General features: G+C 47.3%; 1 protein-coding gene across 1 annotated transcript; it reads right to left on the bottom strand.

Moving 5' to 3' along the window:
• Positions 1-5,978: 5,978 nt before the first annotated feature.
• TM4SF19 (transmembrane 4 L six family member 19) lies at positions 5,979-10,680 on the bottom strand. Its single transcript, XM_036447791.2, has 4 exons — positions 10,401-10,680; positions 9,916-9,993; positions 6,783-6,952; positions 5,979-6,456 (listed from the first exon to the last, which is right to left on the bottom strand). Exons 1-4 carry the CDS (start codon positions 10,578-10,580, stop codon positions 6,273-6,275), a joined length of 612 nt encoding a protein of 203 aa, XP_036303684.1. The 5' UTR covers positions 10,581-10,680; the 3' UTR covers positions 5,979-6,272.
• Positions 10,681-13,350: the final 2,670 nt, after the last annotated feature.

Below are 13,350 nucleotides of genomic sequence, written 5' to 3'. Positions count from 1 at the left end.
GGCAGACGATCAATGATTCTCTCTCATCAGTGATGTTTTGATCTCTCTCCCTCTCCCTTCTTCTCTGAAATCAATAAAAATAATTTAAAAATAAATTGACATGTAACTTGAGACCCACAGAGGTCCAAAGATACACAGCTAGTGAGCATTAGACCCCCCTCCCCCCCACACACACACACACCGACTCTCACGCCTTCAAATCATGACCTGCAGGTCAAATCCAGACCTCAACCTATTTTGAATGTGTGAACAGCTTTTATATTTTTTAATGATTTTTTTAAACCAAAAGAATAGATTATGACGGGTGGGAATTAAAATTTCAGTATCTAGAAGTAAAGTTTTATTGTAACACTAGTGTCCCAGTGCACGGATTCATGCACATTGGAAGGAAGTGAATTACTCCCTCAGGTGCAGGGACTAATGTAGGTGGTCCCAGGTGGTGGCCAGTGGGGTGGGGCTGGGGTTGGACAAGCCCTGGAGCCAACCTCCCACGCTCCCTCCACATGTGGCCGGCACAAAGGGCATCTGTGAAGTGAGTGGGCTCCCTGCAGCAGATGGGGTTCCTCAGCCTGGCCTGTGGGATCAGGCCAAAACTGACTCTCTGACATCCCCCTAGAGATCCCAGAGTGCAAGAGGAATCGGGCTCCCTCCTCTCTGGTTCAGGGTGAGTCACCAGAGAACTGCTGCTGCCAAGTGACCGCAGCTCAGCAGCTCCTGCACTGAACATCTGCCCCCTGTGGTCAGTGTGCGTCACAGCTACTGGCTGGTCTGATGGCTGCTTGGCCTTTTATATATATAGATAATCTTGCTCACGCTGCCTTTGCTCTATTTGGCAGAATTGAGCAGTTGCAAGAGGCCTTATGGCTCTGAGTCTAAAATGTTATCTGGCCCTTTAAGAAGCAGTTTTCCGTGTCCTGCTATAATCCGTAACTCCCAACCTGCAGTTTCCTCTACCCGCCCACACCCCTGCTCCAGCCCAGCAGTCAGAAGGAGCACTCTTGGGATGCATTTCCTGCTACTAAGCACCAGTCTCAGTCTCTGGTCCTATTCTACAAGGCTGTGGTATCCTGGCCTCTGCCAGCTTCAAAAACAAAGAAATCCCCCCAGTATTCATCCAGGCTTCCCTGGGTAATACTTAACCTATTGATTGGACCAACAAATTATAAAACTTGCTACTATAAGACGAAAGGGTTAGTTTCTATAAAAGTATATATTGGAAGCCAAGATCCACTAAAAAACAACTCATTTTACTATAATATTCCAGGTTTTGTTGTATTGTACAAAGTGTTTTCTTCCTTTCTTTCTTTCTTCCTTCCTTCCTTCTTCCTTCCTTCCTTCTTCCTTCCTTCCTTCTTCCTTCCTTCCTTCCTTCCTTCCTTCCTTCCTTCCTTCCTTTCTTCCTTCTCCTTCCTCCTCTCTTTCTTTCTTTCTTTCTTCTTTCTTTCTTTCTTTCTTTCTTTCTTTCTTTCTTTCTCTCTCTCTCTCTCTCTCTCTCTCTCTCTCTCTCTCTCTCTCTCTCTCTCTCTCTCTCTCTTTCTTTCTTTCAAGAAATTGACAGTATTGCCTCCATTTATCTCCCAGACTCCAGTAAACTCACCTCACCCTCACCTTCCCAGCCCACCTTTCACATTGTCCCCAGAATGACTTTCTTTTGCCAGTTTTATGCTTGAAATCTTCTGATGGCTCCCTATGGCTTCCTTGCTTGCAGATAAGTCCCTTCCTGACCTGGCTGGGTTGCTGAGCTGCCTCCTGGCACAGGCCAGCAGGGGCCACGGGGCCTGGTGTGCACCTCGCACCAGCTCCATGCTGCCTCAGTCACCCTCTTCGCTGCCTCCTCGTTCAGTAGCACCAGCTCCATCTCTGACCGGCGTCACCCATTCCCAGGTCAGCCTGGTCCCCGCCTGGCACAGAAGCTCAATGTCTCCTAGGGCAGGTAGTATGTTTTTGCCTTGTGGTCTCACTAGCCTTAAGAAATCATACCCCTAAGATGCAGACTTTCCTCACCTTTAGTGAGTTCTTCAGCTGTGTTTCTCTCACCCTATCCATTACAGTTCAACTAAAAACGCAGGAGATCTGGTACAAAATTCAATTCAATACACATTTTATTATTCCATCTGTGTTAGGTGCTGGAGATACAAAAATGAATAAGACCCAGGCCTTGTCCTAAGGAGTGAACAGATTTTGCTGGGGAGCAGAAAATAAATTTAATTATTTCTAAAAGGGGGGGGGGGTGTCTTGCTATAATAGAAACCAGAGGGGTAGCTTATTTTAAAAACTGGACCTCCTCTTCTCTGAGCAGGAATACAAACATCTTCATTCCAGAATGACATTTAAAAAGGCACATACAAGGTAAGGGACAGACAATTTTCTTGTTAATAAAATGTTTATTTATGTCCAGATAAACGGATAAGCATCAGCCTCTCTGCCTGAAACCTGGCTGGAAGCCAAGGCAAGAGCCAGATGTAGATTTTGTGTGGAGAGAAACAAGACGAAAGCCCACTCAGAGTGTGAGATGGTCCTGGGATGTGGGTAGAAGGAAGGGGATGCTGGTGGCCTCTGGAATCTCAAAGAGGGCAGCCAATAGCCTTGTGTGGAAGGCCATGGGGCCCATGGAAGAATGAGTGCAGAATTCCCTCTCCTCTCTTCTCCTCTTCTCTCTTTTCCTCTTCTCTCCTCTTCTCTATTCTCCTCTTCTCTCTTCTCCTCTCCTCTCCTCTCTTCTTCTTTCCCTCTTGCCTCTCCAAGGCCCTTCTCCCTCTCCCTACAGCCCTTCACAATTCAATTGATTGTGAATTGTGAAGGGAGAAGGTAAGTGAGCCATCCTAGCTCATCTCTAGATTCGAGGATATTGCATCCCTCACCTGGTGGGATTGGAGGAAGAGTTGTCAGCTTTACGCCCAAACTTCTGTTTTTGACCTTATGCACTTTGAGATCTATGAGTGCCAGCAGCCGGCGAGGGGAAGATCCACCCAGAAAGTGCAGTATCTGAAGGAGAGAATGATTGGCCTAGCTGAGACAGAGATTGGAGACATTGTCCTCTGAAGTCCTTTCAAGGTCTAACGAACATCCATCTGAGGCTGCTGACAGGATGGAGGAGGCTCAGGCAAGAGCCAACTCTCCACTGTGAATTATCTTGGCGCCAAAGACTGATCTCTCTCCCCTCGGTGTCCTGCTGAGCCATCACAGCAGAGCTGAGCCAGGATGGGGATTATGAACCTGGCACGTATGTGTGTGCGTGTGCATGTATGTGTGTACGTGTGCCTAACCTGTCCAAAACTAGACATAAATTATATTTACATTCTCCATTAATTGCCAAAACCGGTTTGGCTCAGTGGATAGAGCATCCGTCTGCGGACTGGAAGGTCCCAGGTTTGATTCCGGTCAAGAGCATGTACATTGGCTGCGGGCACATCCCCGGTGTGGGGTGTGCAGGAGGCAGCTGGTCGATGTCTCTCTTTCATCAATGTTTCTAGCTCTCTATCTCCCTCCTCTCCCTTCCTCTCAGTAAAAAATCAATAAAATATATTTAAAAATAAATAAATAAATAAATTCTCCATTAATTATGTGGAGGGCTGCAGGAGAGGCTCCTGTGAATCAGGCACATCCTAGTTATAACCCTGACACCAAACCAACAGGGAAATGGGGGCAGACACAGGCGGCGCTTCTTGGGCACTGTATGTAGATAGATGATGTGGTGTCTGGACCTCAGAACACCCTGCCTACTCAAGAGGCTGCGCCTCTTTCTGTCCCAGTAGTTCCATCTGTCCGCCTTCCCTGCCCTGCGCAGATATGTGGAGCCAGCAGCTCCAGAGAGGCCACTCCTGCTTGCTTCATTCTCTTTCCGGCCTGTCAAACCTTCCCACCAGGATCTCCTTCATCCACTCCTGACTACCCACATCCAGCACCACCCCCTGACCAAAGGTCCTAACGGGAGAGAGATGGGGGTCCTCTGCTCCCCACTTCCCACAACAGAAGCAGCTGTGGCACCCCAGTTCTCCACACAGCCCATCCTTGTCTGCCCTCCATGCTTTTGAGTGTGCCGCTTCCTCTACTGGGAAAACCCTCCCCTCCTTTCGGGGCAGCTTGAAGAGTCAGTTCAGACACAACTGAAGCCTTTCTTGATCTCTCACAGATCCTCACCTTGGTGGCTCACTGTTCCTCCGAGCTCTCATGATTCCCCCTAACCTGTTGACCTCTAATATGGCCCTTACCATATAACATTTAAATTATTGGTACAGCCGAAACCGGTTTGGCTCAGTGGATAGAGCGCCAGCCTGCGGACTGAAGGGTCCTGGCTTCAATTCCCATCAAGGGCATGTACCTTGGTTGCGGGCACATCCCCAGTGGGGGGCGTGCAAGAAGCAAGTGATCGATGACTCCCATCGATGTTTCTATCTCTCTCCTTTCCTCTCTGTAAAAAAAATCAATAAAATATATTTTTATAAATAAAAAATAGCCGAAGCCAGTTTGGCTCAGTGGTAGAGCGTCGGTCTGCGGACTGAAAGGTCCCAGGTTCGATTCTGGTCAAGGGCATGTACCTTGGTTGTGGGCATATCCCCAGTAGGGGATGTGCAAGAGGCAGCTGGTCGATATTTCTCTCTCATCGACGTTTCTAGCTATCTCTCTCCCTTTCTCTCTGTTAAAAATCAATAAAATATATCTTTTAAAAAATAAATAAATAAATAAATTATTGGTATATGTATATGTTTCCCTAATCTGACCGTGAGCTCTTCAAGGACAGGGAAGGTTCCAAGGTCAAGGACCATGTCTGTCATCTTTGGATCTGCAGCATGCACAGCGGGGAATGGCAGGCACACCGTGTACACTCCGTGTATACCACTTAGTAAACTAACTGCTCTGGCACTACTGAAAAGAACCCCGGTGGGTTCATCAGCTCAGGGCGCTGCAACAAAACACCACAGACCGGGCGGCTTTCACAACGGAAATTTATTTCCCGGAGGCTGGGAGTCCGAGATCAAGGCGCTAGCAAGGTTGGTGCCTACTGAGGCCTCTCTCCTTGGCTTGCAGATGGCAACCTTCTAGCTTGTCCTCACGCGTCCTTTTCCTCTGTGCTCATGTGGAGAGGGATCTGCTACCTCATCCTCTTCTCACCAGGATGCCAGTCCTCCTGGACTAGAGTCCTTCCCTTGTGACCTTATTTAACCTTAATTAGCTCCATAAAGGTCCTATCTCCAAATAAAGTCACCTTGAGTGCCTTGTGTGGGGCCTGGATGAGGTTGGTTGATCTATTTGGAAATGTCTTTTGTGTAAAGTGTATCTTTGGGCATGTGGAGGTATTATTGATATAAAAAAATGCTAAGTAACGGATTTACTATCTGAAAAGGGATTTACTATCGGGGAAAGGGAGGGAGGAAGAGACTGAACATAAACTGTGCACCAATGGATGAGGACAATGGGGGATGGGAAGGGGGTGGAGGGTGGGGTGGGAACCTGGTGGAGGGGGGAAGAAATGAGGAACCTTTGTAACAATATGAATAATAAAGATTGATTTAAAAACAAAAACAAAAAAAATAAAGTCACCTTGGGGGTTAGGGCTTCAACCAGTGAGTTTGGGGGTTGAGGGTACGGGGCGCATACAGTTTAGTCCATAACTACTGATGAACTTGAATTTGGAAGATAGGGGCTCGAGTACTGACTATACCTGAGCCTAACTGAGTGCTTTGGGGCAGCAAGCCCATGATCCTCAAGGAGCCCTAACTTCTCTATCTGTCACACGTGGCAACTTTCATGGGGTTGCTAAGAAGCTGAAATGAGCCAAAGCCAGTTTGGCTCAGTGGATAGAGCATTGGCCTGAAGACTGAAAGGTCCCAGGTTTGATTCCGGTCAAGGGCATGTACCTTGGTTGCGGGCACATCCCCAGTAGGGGGTGTGCAAGAGGCAGCTGATTGATGATTCTCTCTCATCGATGTTTCTAACTCTCTATCCCTCTCTCTTCCTCTCTGTGAAAAATCAATAAAATATTATTTTTTTTTAAGAAGCTGAAATAAGATCATGGCTGGAGGACATTTTATGGACTAAGTTCTTACACAATAATAACGACAATTACTCCTTCTACTAATATATCATGCCGTTTACAATGTGGTTTAAAATGCATAATATCATGCAACACACATGCAAGGAATTATTGTTGCTACAACGACCAGAGGAACACCTAAAAGGAAGTCTGTTGGTGATTCATATCCATCAATCCTAGTTGCAGAAAGGCTTCAAGGCAGCTTCTGACGAGAGCCGTGCCGGTGAAATGGCATGGTCTATGGCTTCTCACAGAGGCTGCAGAAAAAGCCCAGGAAGGCGTTGAAGAAATGAATGGCCACCAGGAGGATCTGGAGGATGCTGGTGCACAGAAGAGCGGAGAAGAAGGACACGTGCCAAACGACAGCTTTCGAAGGCTCCAGGCAGACGGAGTTCCAGAGGGAATGGTCGTATAAATAATTCCTGTTCCCAGAAACAGAGGGACAGGAGTTGAGGAACAAGTAAGAGATGTCAAATAAGCAACCTCAACAGACAGCAGGGCCTCCCCAGCTCAGGCCACAAGCCTAGACTCATTCTTGAGGGTGACTATTGGTGCTGCACTTGCAATGTTTGAGCATCAGAGGAATGAGGAGCTAGAATGCATCACCCAAAGAGAAACCAAAGGAGTTTGTGGTTTCTCTCTTTTTCTCTCTTTCTTTCTCTCCCACTCTCCTTCCCTCACTCCTCCCCATCTCTATATCTCTTTCTCTGAAAAGGCTGAAAATCCATTCAAGCCTCCACACACTTACCTGTTGGATAGGCCTTTGAATGGGTAACCATATTTCCAAGCTTGCGTCTGGTTGAAGGATGAGACATCGAACATGCAAAATGGGCCATCTTTCAGGGCTACTCCGGAAGTAATAAAGCAAATCAAGGCTCCCAGCAAAGCCAGGCCACTTGATAATAGAGCAGCGAGCATCTTCAGAGGGAAAGAAAAAATAGTGAGCCCTCGCTGACATGGATCCGTGGTTAGAGCATCAGCTGCCACCCGGAGGGTAGCGGGTTAAATTCCAATCAAGGGTATGTACTTGTTCGGCTCAATGGATAGAGCGTCGGCCTGTGGACTGAAAGGTCCCAGATTTGATTCTGGTCAAGGGCATGTACCTTGGTTGCAGGCACATCCCCAGTAGGGGATGTGCAGAAGGCAGCTGATCAATGACTCTCTCTATCATCCATGTTTCTAACTCTCTATCCCTCTTCCTCTCTGTAAAAAAATCAATAAAATATATATATATATTTAAAAAGGGTATGTACTTGGGATGCAGGTTCCCCATTCCCCACCCTGGTTGAAGGAGCATGTGCTGGAGGCAACCAATTGATGTGGCTCTCTCACATCAATATCTCTCTCCCCCCCCCCTCTCTCCCCTCTCTCCCCCACTCCTGTTCCTTTCCACTCTCTCTAAAATTAATGGAGAAAATGTCCTCCAGTGAGGATTAACAAAAAAAGAAAAAGAACCAATGAGTCTGAGATGGGGTCGTGCCTAGGTGACTTGTGGGCCACCTGGAAAGGTCTCAGGTGCTCAGGCTTTCTCTGTGATAGCACATGGGGCTACGCCTACCCATGGCACCTCCTTGAAAGCTTGCCCAAGGGAGGGTGGCTGAGGAGGGGTCACAGGGTAGAGCTAGGAAGGGGTGGAAGAGGAAGAACTGAGAAGGGGAAACACTGGCCCTTGAACCTGGATCACCCTGTGTCAGCAGGCTCTTGGGAACTTCCCAACAGGTTGGCTTCAAACACTTTTAAGCTCAGCCCTGACTGGCGTGGTTCCATTGGTTGGAGCATCGTCCAGTAAACCGATTGTGGGTTCAATTCCCTGTCAGGGCACATACCTAGGCTGCGGGTTTGATCCCCGGTTGAGCATGTATAGGAGGCAACTGATCAGTGTTTCTCTTTCACATCTTTCAGTGTTTCACACACAAAACTTTCAAGCTCAGCCTTCAGTCATTCAGCCTCTGAGTTAAAGGGTCAGAGTGTCGTTTGCCCTCTTCAGACTCTTTTAAGGCAAAGCTGTATTTTCTCCCATCCCACCCCTGACTCCAGTCTTTTTCAAATCCAGCATGAAAGGAAGGGAGAGGGGAAGCAGGGAAGGAGGCAGAGAGGAACAGAGAAGAGAAACCAAGACAGAAGTAGCAGTCAGCTCTGAAATGACACCAGTCTGTCGCTGCACTTTTCTCTTTCTCCCGAAAGGTCACGATGAGTTTATTTTCTCGGAAGGATTTTAGCTTGCTCCCAGATTGTCTTCTTTCCCAGGATATTAAATATTTTATTCTCCTTTCCAAAGAACACGTATTTTAAAATTACAAAACACACATATAAATAGTTTTTATACAGAATCAGAGTGATTTCCCCACTGAGGTCAAGCTGGTTTGAAGCTTGGGAGGGCACAGAGAAAGGTTTTGTTTGTTTCTAGTTTTTATCGATATTAGAGAGTGTAAAGGAGTGAAGATGGGGAAAAAGGGAAGAGAGAGGGAGGGAGGGAAGGAAGGAGGAAGGGAGGAGGATGGCGGGAGCGGGGGGAGAAAGAGAGAGAGAGAGATTTTTATTGTTCCACTTATTTTATGCACTAACTGGTTGATTCTGTTATGTTCCCTGACCTGAGATCAAACCCCACAGCCTTGGTGTGTCAGGATGATGCTCTAACCAACTGAGCAACCCAGGCGGGGCCAGGCGCGTAGTCAGCTTTGACTCTTTAAGTTAAAAGATTCAAGATTAATTACTCTAGGACAATAATTCTCCAAATGTGGTCCCTGTCCCAGCAGCATCAGTCACCTCACCTGGAAACTTGTTAGCAATGCACATTTTCCCTCTCCACCCCAACGACCTACTGAATCAGAAACTCTGGGGGTGGGACCCAGCAACCCATGTTTTAACAGAGCTTGCTAGGATTCTGGGTGTATGCTCAACCTGAGAACCATTCTCTCGGGGGAAAACCGACGTGGCTGAGAACAGATAGTGAATAAAACGTGTGCGTTTATATTTAATTCTTTACCATGTAATTCTGAATCAGGGGGTTCCCAACATATGGGTGGCAGATACCAAAGCAGGCTGTGGAGTTACTGTAAGGAGGCCACCAATTCAGGTGTCTGAGAGTGAATAAGCAACATACTGTGCAAGAAAACTGAGAGTTTTAAAATAAATATAGATGCTATTGTAATTAATAAAGTGCAAATATATTTGGGCCTCACTTTCATTATCTGTAAAATGGAGAGGTTAGACTAGAATCTAGTCCTTAGATGATCTCTGGAGAACCTTCCAGCTCACAGAAAAATTAAACAAATTGGCAAGAAATTTTCTTTCAAAAACACATGATTACACCCTAGCTGGCTTGGCTCAGTGGATAGAGTGTCGGCCTGCAGATTGAAGGGTCCCTGGTTCATTTCCAGTCAAGGGCACATGCCCGGGTTGCAGGCTTGATCCCCAGTGTGGGGCGTATAAGAGGCAGCCAATCAACCATTCTCTCTCATCATTGATGTTTCTATCCCTCTGCCTCTCCCTTCCATTCTGAAATCAACAAAAACCTATTAAAATTATAAAACAACAACATGATTGCAATGTACATAACTCATGTCCATATTGTTCAATAAGCTGAAAAATTAATAATGACAGTTCTCGCATTTGGATAGACATTTATGGTTCATCGCAACATTCATGGCTCATTAAATAACAGGGTCATTGACTTGATTCTGCTAACTCCCGTTTTACAGATGAGGACCCGAGGCTCAGAGAAGTTAACCAACTTGCCCAAGAGCTTAGGGCAATCAAGAGGCAGGATCAGGACCTGACTTCAAACCCCAAGACCAAAACTGCCTTTCTGCCAGGCGGCCTCTGAAGTCACGGGACATGGGGGCGTTCTGGGTATGAGAAGAGTGAAGTCTGGTGCTTACGCTTCGGCAGGGCCCACTCTTACTGAAGCAGCCACGTCTCCAGCCCATCAGGGAGATGAGGGCGGCTGCCATGAGAACCTGGGAGAGGAGAAAGAGCGTTAGGGCGAGACTGGTGATTTACACTCTTGCCGCCACCTGCGGCCGTTGAACTGGCGTGGCTGGCCACCTCACGTGGACTTGGTTATCCTCTCTTTCCCAAGGGGCTTTGGTTGTGCCTGTCAGGACCCGGTTTTGGATGACTAGCCTGACCTGACTCTGTTGATGGCAATGTTCACACCAAGTATGTTCACACCTTGTCCAAAATTCAGCTATTCTTTCTAGACAATTCTATCCCTTCGAGTTGCTGTAGACTCAAGACTAGCTTGTTATAGATCAAAGCTGTTTTTTTTTTTAACAAGGAATCAGAACACTCCTCCCCACCCACTCCCTGCTTCATCCCTGGGGGCACTTTGGCAGTTCACACTAAGAGAACCCAGGACACTTACCAGGAGGCCTCCTCCCCAGAGCCCAGCGCCCAGCATGGCGTGCTTGCCAATGAGGCCCCTTCTCAGGTAGGTCACATCCCAGTCAGGAAGGAGGAGCACCGTGTTGGCCGCAGCAGCAAACAGGGCTGTGGTCCCGAGGCTGAGCCCCAGGATGCGGGAGCAGGTCCGTGAGCAGGCCATCGTGCAGGGAGCGGACAGGGTCCTGGGACGATGGAAGCAGGGCGTGGTAGCTCTGCTACTGGGAGCATGGGGTGGGGAAACAGGCTCAGATTCTGTCACCTCTCAGAGTCAGACACGCTCATACACATGTGCTCCTGAAAGAAGCCAGAGACAAAGACTACTCACTGTATGATTCTGTGTATATGAAATTCTAGAAAAAGTAAAACTAGTGACAGAAAGCAGATCCATGGTTGCCAAGTTCTGGGAATGGAAGAGGGAATTAATATAAGGAACATAGGAAACTTTCCGAGGGGATCAAAATGTTCTAAATCTAGATTCTGCTAGTAAATACACAGCTATATGTATAGACAAAACTCATCTAACTACTCTGAAAATTAATGAATTTTATTATATTTTAATTATATATATCAATGAAACTGATTAAAAATTAAAATGTTATGTCTATGTAGGTTATAAAATATCTCCCCCATACCTTTACTTATAGCCATTACAATCTTCTATATTTCCACTGATATGTGAACTTCTTGTGTGTATGTATATATATATATGAAATAGAATAGGACTAGTAATATTAGGGTAAACTCACATCAATATGGATCTGAAAAAAAGTCAACATCATGACTTTCTCAAGAAGTGACCTGTTGCCACTTTATATTCAGTTACATGTCTGTCTCACTTTACGGGTCTTGACACTCTTCTCTAAGAAGTTTTGCACATAATATTTTTTAAATGTATAAATCATTCTCTCTCTCACACACACACATATACATACACATATAATAAAATAGTTTATATATAATAAAATAGTTCACATACATATACCTATACATACACATATAATAAAATAAAGAATTAAACACAATGTATCCTAACAAATAAAAACCCAGGGTCTATAACATTCAAAATGACCAAAGGCTCAACTAACCGGAAGTCAGTCCTGCAGGCAGTGCTGGGTTGCCACGGTGACCCAGCACTGACTGCTGAGGGGGCTGCAGATCAGGCCTGGAGAGAGAAACACGGTCTGATCCATAGCCTCTGTGGCAGCCCCTGTTGATCAGCTCTTGCCTCTCTCTTTCTCTCTGGGCCTCCATGGGGGCTGCTGATCAGCCCCACCTCTCTGATCAGGCCCAGAAATAGGCTCAAAGATCCTGACTGGCATTGAAACCGACCAATCAGAACCTAGTCTGGGTGAACTGCAAATGCAGAACCTAAGGTGGGGGCTGAGGAGGGGTTTTAAGGGAAACAGCTGTTTGGCATAAGGTGTAAAAAAGTGGTTCAATTTTTAATGACCGGTTTGGCAATATAATGCATATGGCTGGCTATCAGCCCAGATAGGGAGATGTATCTCCTCCTGCTTAAAAGGCTATCCCACCCCCACCCCACATTTAAGCAATCCTGTCCTATATAATCTATCTATACTAATAATCTATATTAATAAAAGGGTAATATGTTAATTAGACCGGGTTGATTGGCCATCTTCCGCACATCTGACTTCCTTCCGGACAAAGCCATGGTGGTGGAGACTGAGGCAGAGAGGGTAGTTGGTGGTGACGAGATCAGGCCAGCAGGGGAGGGCAGTTGGGGGTGATCAGGCAGGCAGGGGAGAGCAGTTGGGGGCAACCAGACTGGCAGGGGAGGGCAGCTGGGGGTGAGATCAGGCCAGCAGGGGAAGGCAGTTAGGGGCAATCAGGCAGGTAGGCAGGTGTGCTGTTAGGAGCCAGTGGTCCCAGATTGTGAGAGGGATGTCCCCCAAGGGGTCCCTAATTGGAGAGGGTGTAGGCTGGGCTGAGGAAATCCCCCCTCCCATATACGAATTTTGTGCATCTTGGCCACTAGTATGATATATTTGTATTTGTAAGTTATATGGGATAATTCAACAACACTCATGTAAATACAACAGTTTACAAATAGGTCATTACTGCTAATTATTATGAAGCCCCACATGTGCCCTCTCTGATCCTACCATCTCCCTGGATCCCTTCCTAGAAATGACTACCCTAAACTGACGTTCATGGTAGAGAGACAGACGCCAGACAGAGCACTGAGTGGGGCTCTTGATTGGGGGATGCCCCTGCCCTTCTCCCCGCTCCCCAGCCCGCAGCCCTTGGTGACCTTTGCTTCCCCTAACCTCGGAGCCCAAGCTCCTCTCCGGGCTCCTGCCAAGGGGAAGTTCCTGTTTCGGAGGCATTTGAGTTTCAGTGTGATGAGTTGCCTTCACCAAGTGTCCTCTCCACGGGGTCTTCGCTCTCTGCGCCTTGTTTCTCACAGTGAATGGAATGATTTGTCTCTTTTGAGAGTTCCGATTTCAGCGGAGAGGGGCTTGTGATGGGGGCGTTTGGGATAGGCTATGGATACAAGGAACCTGACAGGAAGGGTGCAGACCAGGGACCAGGAGAGATGATGTGTTCTGTCTCCTCCCCTCTCCCCTAGCGGACCCATCACAGGACACCTCTTTTCCTGACTTGGGCCCCCCCAGTGCCAGCTGTTCCTCCTCGGGTCCGGGGGTGAAGAGCCTGCCCTGCTGTCAGAGGGCCGGGCCCCTATAGGATAACAGCCCCCCTCTGACACACACACAGTTTGGGATGCAAGTGTGTGTCTGGACAACATCCCTCCCCAGGCTGTCTTGTCACCGAGAGCCGGGCTCTCAGTGTGTGTCTGTTCGAGTGAATTCGTCAATTCGGGGGGGACGGGAGGAGTTAGCAAGTAACAGCTTTCTCCCACACCCCACCCAGATGACGTTTTGTCAAGGGCCCCAGTGAGGATGGTGTGT

The sequence above is a fragment of the Pipistrellus kuhlii genome, unplaced genomic scaffold (genome assembly GCF_014108245.1).
Source record: "Pipistrellus kuhlii isolate mPipKuh1 unplaced genomic scaffold, mPipKuh1.p scaffold_m20_p_2, whole genome shotgun sequence".
NCBI lineage: Eukaryota > Metazoa > Chordata > Mammalia > Chiroptera > Vespertilionidae > Pipistrellus > Pipistrellus kuhlii.
Note: the sequence above shows the minus strand (reverse complement) of the source record. Positions and strands in the feature narration are given on the sequence as shown.